The following is a 17,998-nucleotide window of genomic DNA, read 5'->3' as shown; positions in this document are numbered from 1 at the left end:
CTCTGTTGTACCATTCTATCTTGGCATCTTTACTCATTCATCACAAAGTAAATGCTTACAGAGAAGTATAGAATGTTACAGAAATAATATTGCTTGCCTCTATGAGTATGTATTTGAAGCACTCGCAAGTGTTTTTAATGGTTATTTAACTCTAGCTCATTGATCTCACTTCTCTAGATAGAATTGTGCAGCAGATTGATGTAGTTTAAAATTTCAGACACACACACGCACGCACGCACACACACCCCCATTGACCAAAAAGCTGCACATACTTAGTGAACATAATGGAAATACACAAGTATACCTGGAAGACCACAATGGGCAATAAGGATTCAGGTTCCAACGAGTTATGAACAGCCAGAAAATTGGGCCAGCACATGTAAGAAATGAGAAATTTTTAGGGCCATTGAGCACCATGCATTTTCAGTGTTCAGTAGCCCTGAAAATTTCTCATTTAGGCCAGGAAGTCTCTGTCTCATTCAAAATGTTGAAATAAAGGGAACATGCACAGGTTCTCATTGATCTAAATTTCTGTTGAAGTCCAGGACCTCCCACCATCTTTTCTAGTCCCTGATTCTTTTTCCAGACTGTTATTACAAATACTGTAGAGCAAGCATCCAGTTTTTGTCATTGTAGTGGTAACTGCTGAGTTAGCTTCAAAACAAGTGCTCCCATCTTATGTGAATACAGTCTAAATGGAGCCGTTCACTAAGGTGAAAATTAGTTTAAGGAAATAGTTAGCATTTGCTTATTCCCACATCAAATTTTCTTCCTCTTCTTAGATTGCTGAAGGATATTTTAATCTCTCTCTAAATATGATTGGCGTTGTTTTGATTTCTTCCAGGTTTCTGCCTCGTCTTCTTTCCTTTTGAGTCCTGCTACAATTCTGTGTCCTCTGATTTGAGCCATTTTTACAGATTTTCAATTCATTGTACTCCTGAGAGCATCCTTTTTTTGATATTAACATAGCCTTTTAACTGCATTCTGGGATGTCTCCAGTTAGCCAATATTGGTCACAAAGCATGAATGTTTCTACTTCAGGCTTTTAACTCTGCCCAGATTTGTTGCCATGCTTTTCCGTATACTGACAGATGGAGAAATCTTGAAAATTAAATAAGGCATAATTAGTAGGTCCTGAGTGCCGAGATAATGGGTGCATTTGGAACCGTCAAGGGGAGATTAGGCTCCAGGAAGCTTAGTTATTTTATTTAAGTCCTCTTATAACCACAGGCTCCAGTCTTGCACATGGGAGCATTCCATCTCTCACTCCTGTGCCCCAGAAAAAGCTGATGAGCCCTCAGCAGAAAAATAAAAGTCAGGTTTGGACAATGTGCCTTTATTACCTTGTTATCATTAGGGGCTTAAAAAGGCTCTGTGTGGAACTTCCCAAAGGACATGACAAGGTCCTGTTAACTCACTCTGCTCACTGCCTAGTATAGCACTGTACATTTGATAAAACATTTTCATGAAGAAAGGAGGAAATTAAATTGAACTAATTTTCTAAGACTAAGAGAAATCAGAGGAGACTACTTTGTTTTGATTTCTTTACTTTAAATTGAGTGGGTGTTCAGTGAAGCTGTGTTTAAGTAAATTTACTTGAACTGATTTGGTTGACAATTTGATACCGTTTTCTTTTTAAAGCCCTCAAACTGAGAAATAGAAAATGGTACCCAGTAGTGAAAATTATTTGCCTCTTATCTGGTGTTACTTACTTCTTTGTCTCTGTATTTCTTGCTTAAGATTGTAATAATCCATTGCATTTTTCCCTGGAGCCAGTAATGAATTATTAGTGGGTCAGTAATATTTTTAATTGTGTGAATTTTACTCATTATGTTTCCAATAGCCGTGTTGTAAATGGATACTTTTATATTTGATGAGTAACAATTTACTCAGTTGCTTTTTGCATTTTAAGTTGTAGATACTCTGTGTCTCTATCAATAATCTTGCAATTCATAGTAGGTACATAGGCTGTATCAATACTTTAATACAGCAGGAATTATAATTATGGCGCAAGATCTTATTTAACTAATATGTACTATATCCTTCACAAAGAAGTATAAATGGCTCCTTGATTCATAAAACTATTAACTCTTTTCCCATTTGAACACATTGACCATTACATATGTTGGATAACAGGTTCGGGTTATAATTATAGAATTTTGGAACAAGGTAGTTACCTAGAGATTTATTTCTAGTTGGATCCATACATCTTACAAATGAGAAAACTGTGGCCCCCAAAATGTTAAGTGACTTATCCAAAAACCAAATGGATAATTAATAACACTTGCTTCTGCATGTAATCTATAAGGGTTGTTATGAGTCACAGTAATTAAACTAATAATTCTATCCCCTCCCCCCTCTCCTTTATTTTGGAAATGGACTATACTCTTTAAAAGTTATATCCCAAATTTCTCAGGTCATGGTTAAAATTAATCACACTTCTTGACTTCCAATTACTTATTTGGAGCATAATGCCTTAAAGCTCACTTTTTAGAGGAAGCATGGGGAGGTAGAATTTTAGAAAAATAGTCTTGAGCTTATCAGAAACACAGAAATTGGCCGGGTATGGTGGCTAACACTTGTAATGCTTGAGTCCAGGAGTTCAAGACCAGCCTGGGCAACACTGGGGGGAGCTCTTCTCTACAAATAATTTTAAAATTATCTGTGTGTGGTGGTGCACGCCTGTAGTCCCAGCTACTCAAGAGGCTGAGGTGGGAGGAGGATCACCTGAACCTGGGAGGTCGAGGCTGCAGTGAGCCAAGATCGTGCCACTGCACTCCAGCCTGGGTGACAGAGTGAAACCCTGTCTCAAACAAACAAAACAAAACAAAACACAGAAATGGCATTTCTAGAAAAACACTGATACAGATAGCTATAACTTTCCTTCTCAAGTTTTGATAAATGGCTTCTTTAGGCTGAACACCTGATGATCAACCCCTAGATTCAGAAAGTAGAGTCATTTATTTTTTTTTCAGTGCTTCATAGCATTTAAAAAAAAATTATTAATTTGTTAGCATTAGTAGATGTCTAAGGTGATCCTATGTGACAGACCAGCTCTACTCAATCTCATGATCCTGAACCATAAATGTTTCCCTAGCTGCTGAAAGCTTAGCAGTGATGAGTTTCATCCTTAGTTTCCCTCCTAAATTTGATGTTCAACTCTTATGTGTCTAGGACAAAAGTACACCCTAGAAGATCACTGAGAAATCATGCATCAGTTGGGCATAGTGGCTCATGCCTGTAATCCCAGTACTTTGGGAGGCTGAAGCAGATGGATCGCCTGAGGTCAGGAGTTCGAGACCAGCCTGGCCAACATGGTGAAACCCCGTCTCTACTAAAAATACAAAAATTAGTTGGGCATGGTGGCGGGCACCTGTAATCCCAGCTACTTGGGAGGGTGAGGCAGGAGAATCACTTGAACCCGGGAAGTGGAGGTTGCAGTGAGCCGAGACCACACCATTGTGCTCCAGCCTGAACAACAAGAGCAAAACTCCATCTCAAAAAAAAAAAAAAAGAAGAAGAAGAAAGAAAGAAAAAATAAATCATGCATCAGTTAGTCTTAATGGCCTCTTGGCTTAGATATAAGCAAGATGACATTTTGACTACCTTTTTGTTCGTGTTACATTTACTTTATTCCACTAGAGAGAAACGAGCAAGACCTCCTTCTAGCTGTGAAAATTGATTCAAAAGTCTCCTTGTTGTTTTAATATCTGGTGGTGTACAATCAACTAAAAATCTTTGTAGGGGTATAATTGAAGTATAATAAACTACACTTACTACATATACTTAAGGTGTGCAATATGATAAACTTTGGCATGTATACACCTGTGAAACTATCGCCACAATCAAGATAACGGACATTTAGATCACCCCAAAGTTTTTTTGTGTCCTTGTTATCCATCTCTCCCTCCACCCTTTTCCCCAGGCAACCACGTATTGGCTTTATGTCACAGTAGATTAGTCTGAATTTTCTAGAATTTTATATAAATGGAAGCATACCATATGTAGATTTTTGTCTGTCTTCTTTCACTTAGCAGAGTCATTTTGAAGTCCATAACATTGTTATGCATCAATAGCTCATTCCTTTTTAGGACTGAGTAATATTCCATTGTGTAAATATACCACAGGTGGATTATCCATTCATGTGTTCATAGATACTTGGGACATTTGTACTTTTTAGCTATTTTTGAATAAAGCTGGTATGAACAACTTTGTATAGTTTTGGACAGAAGTTTTCATTTCTTTGTGATAAATGTCCAAGAGTCCAATTGCTCTTTTGGTAAGTATGGCTTTAACTTTTCAGAAAACTGCCACACTTTTTTCTTATGTGGTTGCACAGTTTTACTTTCTCACCACCAGTGTATGAGAATTGCAATTGCTCCACATTCTTTCTCAACACTTCTTGTGGGCAGAATTTTTTTTAGCCATAGTAGTGGGTATGTAGTGGTATCTCATTGTGGCTTTAGTTTGCATTTTCCTGGTAACAGTGATGTTGAGCATCTTTTCATTTGCTTATTGGCCACCTCTATTTTTTGTTGTGAAGTGTCTCTTTAAACTTTTTGCCCACTTAAAAAATTGAATTTCAACCATTGCGGAAAGCAGTAGGGCAATACCTTAAAGAGCTAGAAGCAGAACTACCATTCGACCCAGCAATCCCGTTACTGGTTATATACTCAGAGGAATATAAATCATTCTACCATAAAGACGTATGCACTCAGATGTTCATTGCAGCACTATTCATAATAGCAAAGACATGGAATCAACCTAAATGCCCATCAATGACAGACTGGATAAAGAAAATGTGGTACAGACTAGGTGTGGTGGCTCACACCTGTAATCCCAGCATTTTGAAAGGCCGAGGCAGGAAGATCGCTTGAGTCCAGGAGTTCGAGACCAACCTGGGCAACATGAAGAAACCCTATCTCTATAAAAAATATGAAAAATTAGCCAGGTGTGATGGCATGTGCCTGTAATCCCAGCTACTCAGGAGGCAGAGGTGGGAGAATCACCTGAGCCCAGAAGTCAGGGCTGCAGTGAGCCCTGATCACGCTGCTGAACTTTATCTTCTCTAGAGAATATGTAGTACTTTAGGTAACAAGGTTATATGTACAAGGCTAGAAAACAACTACTTGTGGTGCATTGTAAGTGCTTTACAGATAATGCATCTTTTGGGAATTTTGAGCACCACCAAGACGTTTGTGTATTTAGGAAAATATTTTACAATGGTGACATTGATTTCAAGAAAAAGAAATGAGGCATTTCAATAAACATCGGTTACTATAAGTAACTGAAACTTTTTCTCTTTCCTTTTTTTATGCTTTACCACTTAAAAAAGAAGAGCAACTGATAGCTAATTTGGATTGTTACTTTTTCTAATTATAGATTGACAAGAAAGTGTACTTTTATCTGACTGTATTTAATTAGAGAATTTATGAGTTAGTCTTTGTAGTCAAAGCAGGATATAGTTACAATAGAAAATAAATTGTTTATTCTATGTAATTTTTAATCAGATTACACAGCATTTTCTTAGAAGGGAGCAAATCCATGTTCTAATTTCCTTTTGAATGGGAAAAATATCTCTTTAATAAAAAAGAAATCTGCTTACATCTGTCAGTGCTTTTTAAAAAACTTTATCTGGTGTTTTATTAATCTGGAATGACAAATTGGACCTACATTTATTTTTATTTGCTCAACCTTTTCCAACGGATGCCGTGACTCAGATGCTCATATTAAAATCTTTGGAAAGCCACATCTCATATGCCGTTGTATGAGTGAAACTAAATGCAAGTCTGTGCTCTTGGAAGTAAATTTTCTAATTAGTGCCCTGAATCCAGGGAAAATAAATGGAGACACGTCACAGCAATTCAGAGCAAAAACTTCCTTTCTTGTATCTTTAAACAGAATTAGAGATGATGCAGCAAAATCTGTGGTAATGCCATGATAAGTTTGCACCCTCACTACTATCCATTCCCTGGATCCCATCCACTTCAAGTAAATCTCTAGGGCAGTCGATTTCAAAGTATGATCCCTGGACCAACAGCATGGGTCTCACCAGGGAAGTCATTCGAAATGCAGATTCTTTGGCCCTACTCCACACCTGCTGAATCAGAAACTTAAATTGGAAGGCACGGATGGGAGTGGGGTGCAGCAATCTATGTTTTAACAAGCCTTCTAGGTGATTCTGAAGCAGACAAGTTTGAGAGCCACTGTTCTAGGGGAGTGAAGTAAGTTGTTACAGACCTATATAAAATTCATTTCTTGCAGCTTCAAGCTGAAAGGTTTATTACCAGGTTGCTGTAGCAACAACTGCACAGTAGGACTGGATAATGAAACATTGTGAAATTAAGAGGCATGAATATTAGCTGATCCCAATATTCTAGATTGCTAAAATTTATATTGGGCAAAATGGATTTTTACTTTTAGCCTTATGGCAAGAAGAAGCATGGTTTCATAAAATGTTATGTTTGACAAGTGGAAACCACGACTATTTTTTGAATACTACTCCTTTGGAATTTAGCCAAGTTTTTGTAGAAAAAGGGAATTACTCTTAAATACATTCATCATGGAAATCAAAAGGTAACATACTCAGCAGTGACTTATAACCCTGAAAGAGTTAATTTTTAATTGAATATTTCTAATACAGTATAGTAGCTTTATTTGCCTACTATATGTTTCACAAAGCACAGTGCTATGCACCTAGTGGTATTAAGTAAACAGTAAGAATTTTTTGTTAAACCCTTATTTGGTAATTATATGCCCCAAAAATAGTTATTTTAAAAATATATTCATATTCTGCTTGCTTTCCTCTAGTGTATGGTCTAAAATCCGGTACTTTGTGTATTCAGAGAATTAAATTCATGTTAGAGTTTGCATTTTATTGATATGTGCTAAGGATTAGATGCACTCAGTTAAGCTCCTTCCCAGCCAAATGACATATCCTGTCTCTGATGTCAGTCTGAGAAAATCCTATATGGTGTACTACATCTCCGGATTACCTTATCTAAGTATTACATGGACATTTCAGATGATATGTCTTGGCATGTGGTCATTTTTCATTAACTTATTAGGAATTGTTAAATCATCTTTTCCCCTTTTTGACACCTTGCTATAATTGAATGTAAAATTGACTGTAAGACTGAATGCCTGATATTCATGCAGTAAGTTGATGGGGCATCGTTGTTGTATACCAGAAACCATGCCTACATGGGTGTTTTAGGAAAAAGGGCTCTGTTGCTATCTGATGTGAGCTATGAAAAAATAACATCTATCCTCTGGAGTTTATTTTCCTCAACTATAAAAAGAAAGAATTCGTTGCATCATCTTTAAGGTTCTGAAAATTTTATAACTCTAAGATCTAGGGGGAAAGGAGAAGAAATCCAATCCATGAACCACTGCCAAGGTACAATATATGACTAAATTTTTGTACGTATTTATTGGAAAAAAATGAATTACATAGAATAATTAGCATAAAGTCAGCCTTGAACTCCTTTAAAATCAATGGAAAATAATGATATTAGGTACTGATGATTTAGAGTTTAAATTAACATGTTTTAGGAAAAATACTTTAGAAAAGTGCATTTGAACTTAATGCTTTTTTCTCAGAGTTTTCACATTGAATTATTTATTCTTAAATCCAATGTGTATGGAATACTTAGAAAAGCAAATCATTTTAATATTTTAAGCATAGGTACACTCTGCAGATCATATATATTCTTCCTAGAAAAGAAATATCTTTTAAAGGACACCTCTCTACACTTTATACTCCTCTGCACTCAGTTATTTCATTACATTTTGTGAAACCTAAAATTGTAGCTATAAAACTATTTTGGGCGCGCTTTTTCCAGAACCTTGTAAGAATCAACAGGAGCATAATTTTAAGCTACAGAAGTGCAAAATAAGCACAGAGTCCTAGCTACCATAAATAAAAGGCCAGAATTCTAACTTGCAAAAACACATAATTACTACCAATGGGGGAGAGGGGAGTGAGAACAAAAAGTAGAATTTTCTGGGGGATTTCTTCATACTTCTAAACGTTTTCTCTGAACTTTGTTTCTTCTCAGAGATGGAATTCTGTGAAACCTCTCACACTCTGTGCTCTGGCTACCAAACAGACATGCACAGCGTTTCTCGGCATGGCTACCAGCTAGAGATGGGATCTGATGTGGACACAGAGACAGAAGGTGCTGCCTCACCTGACCATGCACTAAGAATGTGGATAAGGGGAATGAAATCAGAGCATAGTTCCTGTTTGTCCAGCCGGGCCAACTCTGCATTATCCTTGACTGACACTGACCATGAAAGGAAGTCTGATGGGGAAAATGGTAATAAACTACTTGAATTGTTTAAGTAAAACACAGAAAGAATGCAGTTTTTAGCCTTTGCTTTGTTCTCCTTCCCTATATCTGCCCTTCTTTCATTTAATATGCAGAATGGAAATACAAGTTAGCAGGGACTCATGGACAAGGCACGTACCTAAGTATCTGGCAAATAGACATTTATTTATAATAACAGACAAAATACTTTTCATTTTCGGTGAGCCCCCAAGGGAAATAATCTCATGTAATCCGTAATATTGTGCATGTTTTGTTTATTACTCACCTTTTATTTTCATCTTTATTTTCCACGGCAATACTAGTAGAATTTATTATAGAATGTCCAAATTTCATGTATTTTGGCTTTATATCAATAAATGAACAGTGAGATGAACAGTTGTGTAGCAAGCATATTCTGTATGTGCTTACTATTTGGATTCAGATTAACCTGTTGAATGTACAAACTCAAATTAACCAGGTTGGACTGAAATGGTTTAAAAAACCAGAAGGTGAATGAACGTCATCCATTTGCTTGACAATAAGGACTAGCAGCAGTATCATTATGTTGTAATCATATATGATTTTCTTGCAACTTTTATAAAAGGAAAATTTTGTCTTTTTGATTTGTTGGAAAGGGGTTAATTTATTTTATTTCTGTTCTTTTGCTCCTACCAGAGAACAAAATCTTTTCATAAAAAGCACATTACTGCTTATTAAACACATTAGTCTCTCCATCATTCTGTTTGTGTACATTTTATAAGTCCCCATTACCATGACCACAAGGCTTAGTCTGTTAGCAGTGGTAATTAGTACTTTTTCAGGTGGCAGAGAGATAGCCAGCTGCCCTGTACCTGCAGTTTGTTTTTTCTGTTTTGTCCTCTTCTGCCTCCTTTAACCCAAAGGTGATACTGGCCATATACTCAGGAATTAGAGGTTGCCTACTAGTTAGAATATCACGTCCTAAATAGTAGACCATAACACTTTACAATATCACCAAGTATCCTTGGGGTCTTGATTTTTTTTAGATTATTTTCATATATGTATGTGTTCATGTATGCATTGTTGACTTTGGCCAAGAGTATAGGAAGTAACGTACGGAAATGAGAAGGGAACATACTTGACATATGTAGCATATTCATGTAAGTGAAAGGCATTAGGATAGAAGTTAGGAGACCTTTGACTGGTCACTACAGTTTTCTGGGTTTCATCTTTCAATTGGGAAAAACAATGATCAAAATTATATGAAATGGGGTGGTAGGTGATCTCTTATATTGGCAAGACATCTTCTCCTTCATCTCACTCTGGACATATTCACTGGGTTGAAACATTAAAATGAAAGAAGTTTCCCCACTGGGCTCTACTATTCTACCTTTGCAAGTCCCTTGTTATGAGGTATCTTTTGGGGTGATGAAAATATTCCAGACTTAGATAGATGTGATGGTTGTGCAACTCTGCAAAAATACTAAAAACCACTGAATTGTATGCTTTAAAAGGATGAATATTACATGTGTGAATTATATTGCAATAAAGCTGGGTTTTTTTAAGCACCACTAGATGAAGGGTAAGGGTTGAAGTTTGAGGAATTGCAGATGACTTGGACAAGGCTTAACTAGTAAAATGTTTACTGTTACAGGTTTCAAATTCTCTCCTGTTTGTTGTGACATGGAGGCTCAAGCTGGGTCTACTCAAGGCAAGTGTTTTCAAATATTCGATCACAAATTATTTTTACTTCACCCCATCCCTGGCACCCTACCCCCACAAAATGGAACCCTGCTTCTCTGACAAACAACATACAAGCCTGCTCAATGAACCTGTCAGAGAATACAGTGGCAGCTTATTTGTTTGTTTTCTTCTTGAAAATTTCATGTGAAAATGTTGGTGGTGAAGAGGAGGTGAAGGGGGAGCTAGGGAGAAGGATAAAACAGGATTCCAGGTAGGATGAGAAAACATTTATTTAACCTGGGAGGAGAGACTGAAATCAGGTTGGGTTGGATTTGGCTTCATGACTTTCTACAAATCTACCATATTTTACATGGCTCTCATAATTAACTCAGTATAGTTTAGGTATTGTCATAACTTTCAGATGTTGCCTAGCAGTTGGCCTTGGTCTCTTCCTCCAGGTGTTCATGCTTGGCTTTAGCATCACACTTTATCCATGTCATCAATCATAAATACCACTTTCAAATGAAAAAAAAAAAGTTCATTCTCTTCTGTTAAACCTATATTTACACTGTGTCATTCCTTAGTAAGGGGGCATTGGTGTATATTTTTACTTTTGCCTTCATTGTGTTCATTGGGTTTTGCCCCTTTGGAGAGGGATACTACTGAAAGTAACATTTATAAATGGTCTTCACAACTCGGCCTGTGCTGGGCCCTTCTCTAACACCTTGTGGTAGGGTCCAAACATCCCACCACAGGGCAGTGACTCAAAAATGGGATGAAACTAGTATATAAGGATTTAGAACAGTGCTTTTAACATGTAGGAAGAATATGAATGTTCACTATTATTATTGGATTAGCATTTCAGAATTTCCAAACACACTTTTCATATCTTTATCCCATTTCATCCTTATGACCACTCTGTGAAACAAATTCTATTATTTCCATTTTACATATGAGGAAGTATTAAAACAGCAATTCAGAAACAATCTAGTTGAATGCAATGGATTATTTTCCAAGTATGCTTTGCTTTCTCCTTTGGATCATGTGTGTATGCAATATGTAAACTTGAACAACTTTTCCCTGCTCTGTTCTGTATGTCTTACTTTGACTCCTACTAATATTTTCAATAAGGAGTATATAATTTGGGTTCTTATTTATCACCTATGGTAAGATTTTACCAATGTGGATTCCACAGATTTTAATTGATGACAACCATGCCTGGCCTGCCTTCAGCATTTCCATAGATCCTTGAGGAGTTGGTTTGAGTTAAGATAAGAGTATAAATGGCTTTTCCAAAAGCATGTTAATTTGAGGAAACAAGTTATTTCCAATGAATGAACTTGGCGTTTGTGTGGAAATGTTGCTATTTATTTCCCATTGACTTCATCCATTCATGAAAGCATGCTTATCAAGGCATCTATTTTATTAATTTGAGTTTATATATGCTATATCTGAAAAAGTAAAACTACTTAGAATATTTTTTATGTATATGTTTTGCTACCTCAGACTCCATGCCAGCCCATCCCTGTGGCTCAATTAATGTTAATGACATTTTGTTTTGTTTCTGTCTTCATATACTTTCTGAATTTTAGATTATCGATGAGGCAGTGGGCATGATATCATGAATCAGCTTAGGAACATTTGAGCCTCACTGCTGTGAATGTTAGATAAAAGTGAAGATGGAGGAAATTGTTAATTTAGGTGAATTGTCCAACTGAGAAATATTCTGAGAAGTAATTTCAAAGATGCTTACTATTCTATTCATCCTAGGAGAATATGACTTTGGTTTTCTACTTACATTTCCAAAATCATGTTTATAAGGACTTGTTTCTTTTATTTCATTAATTGGCCAAGCCTTTCAGAATTTTTTTCCTCATTTCCTTAACTCTGTTTGGTTGCCCTTAATTGAATTTATGTCTCTGACATTTTATAACTCATGAAGGATTATAAGAAATAACCCTTAATTTCAACACTAAAACACTTGAACTTAAAGGCCTGAAGTACTGGAAGGGAAATCATCAGGTGACAGAAGGGGATCTGGAGCCTTTCACAGGGGTATCAGAGCACTAATGCATTATGTTTCCATTCTCTCAAATTTGTCCTAAGTAAACCCTTCATCATCTGTTGATGCTGAATTGTCTATCAAGAAAGATGCAGATTCATTCAAGTTAGCTTCATTCTGGGACCTGTGAACAGTCAATACCTAGGTGATACTTTGATATCAGCCATCATGCTTTATTCTATGTCATTTTTATTCCCATTTCACCTTACTAACAACATTACTACTCATCATAGGCTAATACTACAGTTGTGTATTTTATATCCTAACAATCGTTGTTAATAAGCACTAGACTGGAAGCTACTTGAAGAAAGGGTCTAATTTATTCACTTTTGTAGCTTCAGTACTTAGCAAGGGGACCTAGAGCAGAGTAGGCACTAAATAAATGAAAAATATGCATTGTTCTAAGGGTAAAATATATTTTTTGTTGATCTTGTCTTGTGTGACTCTCATAAGGATAAAAGTGCTACAGTGTGTCAGACCTCTGGTCATCTAATATACAACTCTATCTCTGACAGGTGATCTAATGGTCATTTAAATTTTTTATCTTTAGTTATGGGTACATAATAGGTGTACATATTTATGGGTACATGTGATTTTTTTTTTTTTGACAGAGTCTTGCTCTGTAGCCAGGCTGGAGTGCAGTGGTGCGATCATGGCTCACTGCAACCTCTGCCTCCTGGGTTCAAATGATTCTCCTGCCTCAGCCTCCCAAGTAACTGGGACTACAGGTGCACACCACCACATCCAGCTAACTTTCGTATTTTTAGTTTAGACGAGGTTTCACCACGTTGGCCAGGATGGTCTCAATCTCTTGACCTCGTGATCCGCCTGCCTCGGCCTCCCAAAGTGCTGGGGTTACAACATGTGATGTTTTGATACAGGCATACAATGTGTAATCAGGGTAATTAGGGTATCCATCACCTCAAGCATTTATCATTTCTTTGTTAGGAACATTCCTATTCCAATATTTTAGTTATTTTAAAATATATGATGTTAACATTGACTACAGTCACCCTGTTGTGCTATCAAATACTAGATCTTATTCATTCTATCTTACTATATTTTTGCACCTATTAACCTTCCCCACCTTTTCCCCCACTTCCCTCTCCCCTTTTCAGCCCCTGGTAACCATCCTTCTACTCTCTATCTCCATAAGTACAATTGTTTTGATTTTTAGTTCCCACAAATCAGTAAGAAGATGACGTTTGTCTTTCTGTGCCTGACTTATTTCACTTGACGTAATATCTTCCAATTCCATTCATGTTGTTGCACATGACAAGATTTCATTCTTTTAATGGCTGAATAATATTATATTATGTATATGTACTACGTTTTCTTTATCTATTCATCTGTTGATGGACATTTAGGTTGCTTCCATGTCTTGGCTATTGTAAATAGTGCTATGATATATTTCCTTTCTTTTGTATGTATACATAGTAGTGGGATTGCTAGAGCATATGGTAGTTCTATTTTTAGTTTTTTTTAGGGTACCTCCATACTGCTCTTCATGGTGACTGTACTAAATTACATTCCCAACAACAGTATATAAGTGTTCCCATTTCTCCACATCCTTGCCAGCATTTGTCATTGCCTGTCTTTTGGGTAAAAGCCATTGTAACTGGGGTGAGATGATATCTCATTGTAGTTTTGATTTGCATTTCTCTGATGGTTAATGATGTTGAGCATTTTGTCATATACCTGTTGGCCATTCATGTGTCTTCTTTTGAGAAATGTCTATTCTTTTGCCCATTTTAAAATCAGATTATTTAATTTTTTTTTCCCATTGAGTTGTTTGAGCTTCTTATACATTCTGGTATTAATCCCTTGTCAGATGGGTAGTTTGCAAATATGTTCTCCCATCTTTACTTTCTAATAAGCATTTCTTAGAAGACTTTGACAGTCCTACTTAAGTATCAACCTCAGTGATTAGGGTACCCCTCAGCAGTTACATTTGGCTATACATTGAACTGGAGGAAAAAACAGTATCAACAGCTAAATTTGAATAATCAATTTCTAAGAATGTGTTTTTCACATGTGGCCTGAATGGAACAGTTGAATTATAAAATGTGAAAATAAAAATTGTTTATCAAGAAGCTAAATGGAAAGAAATTTTCTAGGTAGTGAAAAAGTATTGTAATCTTTAATAAAATATAAATTGCAAATAAATTATTTATAGTTATAGCCTTGATGATAATGATATTTCTGTTCAAGCAATATTTATTAAGCACCTTCTCTTTGCCAAACTCTGTACTAGAGATTGGGAATATATGAAAGATGAATAACACACATTCCCCAATGTCAAGGAATTTACCGTCTACTGGGAGAGATTGATGCCCTATTAGTTAAGATCGCCTATTATAGGTAACAGGAATCAACTTGAGCTAGCTTAAACTGAAAACAATTGTATTAAAAGTACATAAGAATACAAGGTGACTGTAGTCAGTAATAGTCTGATTGTACATTTTAATATAACTAAAAAAGTGAAATATGATCAGTTGTAATACAAAGGATAAATGCTTGAGAGGATGGATACCTCATTTTATATGATGTGATTAATATGCATTGCAGGCCTATATCAAAACGTGTCATGTACCCCATAAATATATATACCTACTAGGTACCCACAAGAAATACAAATTTAAAAAAATAAAGTACGTGAGAATGCTCCATTGGACTCAGGGCAAGAGTGCGGCTATACCACAAGAAGGGACTTGTTGCAGTCCCTTAACAATTCTCAGAAGAATTGTTAAGACCTTGCTTTTTGTTTTGAAACCCATTTCCTTCAACGCTGTCTCTGCAGGTTGAGTTTCTCTAAGTTTCCATCTACAGGACAGGTATAAAAACCCCATACCCCATAAAACCTTAGTTCATATTTCTTCTATTCAGGAAAGAAGCTAAGATTAACCAGATTTTTTTTAGTGCCATTTCTAAATTCCAAGGAGACAGAATAATTTTCTCAACTTGAGTCAGCTGTCTACCACTGGTCTCATCAGCTACAATGAGGGGTAAGGTCAGCAATACAAATGTTGCTTTCTGGAAGCCTACCCAATTGATTCTCGAAGCAATTCCCAATGCAGGGCTGTCAGTGTCAAATGGATATGTATACCCAAAGAGGTCTACTAGAGAGGATTGAAAGCTAATTTTAATACACTTTAGTTAATACCATGATAAAGATACGGTAGCTTGCTCTGAGAGCACAAGGGATGTGAAACCATTTAGTAACGTAAAAGTGGTAATATTCATACAATCTAAATAAACAACGTTTTCTGTATAGTAAGTGGTTAAGAATAACCACGATATAAGACAGACCTAGGTTTTTGCACTAGTTCTGCCATTTACCTGCTATATGTCCTTGGACAGGTAACTAAAGATCTCCAAGTCTTAGTTTCTTTATCTGTCAAATGGTGACTGCAAAGTCTTGGGAGTTTTTGTGGTGAGGATTAAACGAGAAAATGGATATATAGCACTTTACAGTGTGTCTGTTAAAATGAAATGCTCTATGTCAGTTGTGGTTGTTATCACTATTAATTTATTATGCACGTATTATGGGACAGATGCTATCAGGTAAGGTACCTGTTGTCAAGTATTAGACAAAGAGGCAACATAGCTTCTGAAACACCTAATATCCCAGGGAACTCTTTAGCCTAGCAGAACCCAGCCTGCTTTCTGCTCATTTTAAAGTAGGTAAAAATCCTTGCACTTGTCTTATTTTAAATAATACAACATTTTATTAATAGGCAACAACCTTGTTCTGCTAAACTTAGAAGACTGTGAGAGGAAATTCACTGAGGCACTTCAGACCTGGCTGCAGGTTAACTTGTGCTATTGTATTTCCCGTTGTCATTGTAGTAGCCCTTTAAGGGAGAGGTGGGATTTTAATTAGTACTCAGAAGTCCTGTTGATTTCCTTGACTGTTGGGCGGCTGAGCTCCCTATGTTCTGTTCAGCAACTTTACAGGTAAGGGAATATCTGATACAATCTCATAACAGCCAAGAAATCCATTAGTACTGCTCCCTGTTGCTTCTGTACTGCATACCACAGAACCTAAGTAGTGCGGTATGTGCTACCAATAAACATACCATCATAGCCATGCATATGCTGTTCTCAGACCCTAAATTCATTCAAGGAAACAGCTGGAGTTGTGAAAAAAATGGCTAGCCTAACGCCTGGGTTTCTTGAATGACATGTAATAGTTATACCCAAATGAGGAGTTATTTCTTCTGATATTTGACCATGTACATTTGATGGAGGGAATTTGTTTGTTTGTTTTCCATTTCTTTCCTTTGCTTTTTTTTTGTTTTCCCCTGGTAGTGTAAGTTATATAGGACCCTTATATAGCAGTGATAACAGTTCCTCAGAAACCATCTGATTGTTAAAGGAAGTGTATGAAACAATGCAGTGACTTGATAATAGCTTCAGCAGGAGCCCTGCCATATAACTGACATCCTAATGGCTCTGTTGGACCCATTAGGCATGTGTGTGACAGTGCAGTTGACTCTGTAACAGCTCCTTTGGAGAAGTTACACTATCAGAGGAAGTGTGGAAGTGATTGGGATTACTTTATGTGTGGGTGAGACACTTCTGTGGTGACTGTGATATTCAAAATTAAAAACCACTTTGATGATACTGAATTTCAAGCCATTATCAAGGTAGATATAACAAGCTCATATTTTCTTTTTCAGTAGGTAATTTTAGCTACTTTTATCTTTATGTTAAAGTAATATTGGCCAGTGATTTAAAAATTAATAGTAAAAACAGGTTTAAAGTGAATAAAGTGTATCATCCCCCTCCCTCTCCATCCTTCAGGTTTCACTCTTGAGACACAGTCAGTGTTAATAATGTATTATATATAATTCCCCAAATTTTCCACGCATATACAAATGGGATCACATGCTACAAAAGTCTCATAATTTTTTCCAGTTCATATTATCTTGGATATTTCCCCATAGTTGTAATACAAATCTGCCTCGTTATTTTTAATGACTGCATAGGATTCTGTTTATATATGTGTTATTTTTTTTTAGCCAGTCCCTTGTTGATGGACATCTAGATTTCCAATGTTTTGATATTAAAAACAGTGCTGCACTTAATATCCTTGTACACATCTTTTACACACCTTTTGTATAATTTATTAGAAGTAGAAATGATGGGTCGAAAATATATGCATTTAATGTTTGTTTAGATATTACCAAATTTCCCCCTTAAAAAAGACCTACCAATTTATTTACCTACCAAAGCTATATAAAAGTGCCTGTTTTCCCATATACTTATCAACACTGGCAATGATGAGAAAGATTTCTAATACCCAATCTGCAATATGAAATACAGTATTTCTTCTTGCTATTATTTTGTTCTATTTATGGGTGAGCTTGGTCATGTTTTTAATGTTAATGTCCCATTTCCACCTCTTCTCTCAATTTCCTGTTGACATACTTTGCCCACTTTCCCATACGAATTTTTATATTTTCTTATTAGTTCTCTAGAGTACTTCCTATATTAAGGGTAAAAAAAAAAAAAAAACCTTCACTACATGTTATGCATTTTTCCTAGTGTGATATTTGTCTTTTTAAATAGGTGCATTGTGTGTGTGTGTTGTGTGTGTGTGTATATGATAAGATTTACATTTTTAAGTGGTAAAAGTCAACTATTTGTACTTTATAGCTGGTGGATCTCTCTCTCTCTCTCTCTCTCTCTCTCTCTCTATATATATATATATGTATATGTTTTTGCTAGCAGTACTATAATTTCCACAATTTGAAAAATAAATTGCTTAAAAATTTATTTTAATTTAAAAACAGAATAGAAATATCTACACATAAATAATAAATGTGAATGTATGGTATGCATATGTGTAATATATAATACATACATATGGATATATTTACATGAAAGCAAACTTGAATGTAGAAGTTAAATACAGTACAAATAACGTAGCTATTAAAATTAATTAGTATTTTAGAAG

At 35.9% G+C, this 17,998-nt stretch overlaps 1 protein-coding gene across 4 annotated transcripts in view; it reads left to right on the top strand.

Moving 5' to 3' along the window:
• TENM1 (teneurin transmembrane protein 1) overlaps nucleotides 1–17,998 on the top strand; it is an 831,890-nt gene that overhangs the window by 299,595 nt on the left and 514,297 nt on the right. For all 4 annotated transcript variants that reach the window (XM_055376889.1, XM_055376891.1, XM_055376888.1 and 1 more), the window contains 2 exons: nucleotides 8,061–8,321; nucleotides 9,946–10,002. In XM_055376889.1, coding sequence (XP_055232864.1) covers nucleotides 8,061–8,321; nucleotides 9,946–10,002 — 318 coding nt within the window. The remainder of the gene's footprint in view (nucleotides 1–8,060; nucleotides 8,322–9,945; nucleotides 10,003–17,998) is intronic.

The sequence above is a fragment of the Gorilla gorilla genome, chromosome X (genome assembly GCF_029281585.2).
Source record: "Gorilla gorilla gorilla isolate KB3781 chromosome X, NHGRI_mGorGor1-v2.1_pri, whole genome shotgun sequence".
Lineage (NCBI taxonomy): Eukaryota > Metazoa > Chordata > Mammalia > Primates > Hominidae > Gorilla > Gorilla gorilla.
This window is presented reverse-complemented; position numbering and strand designations above follow the sequence as displayed.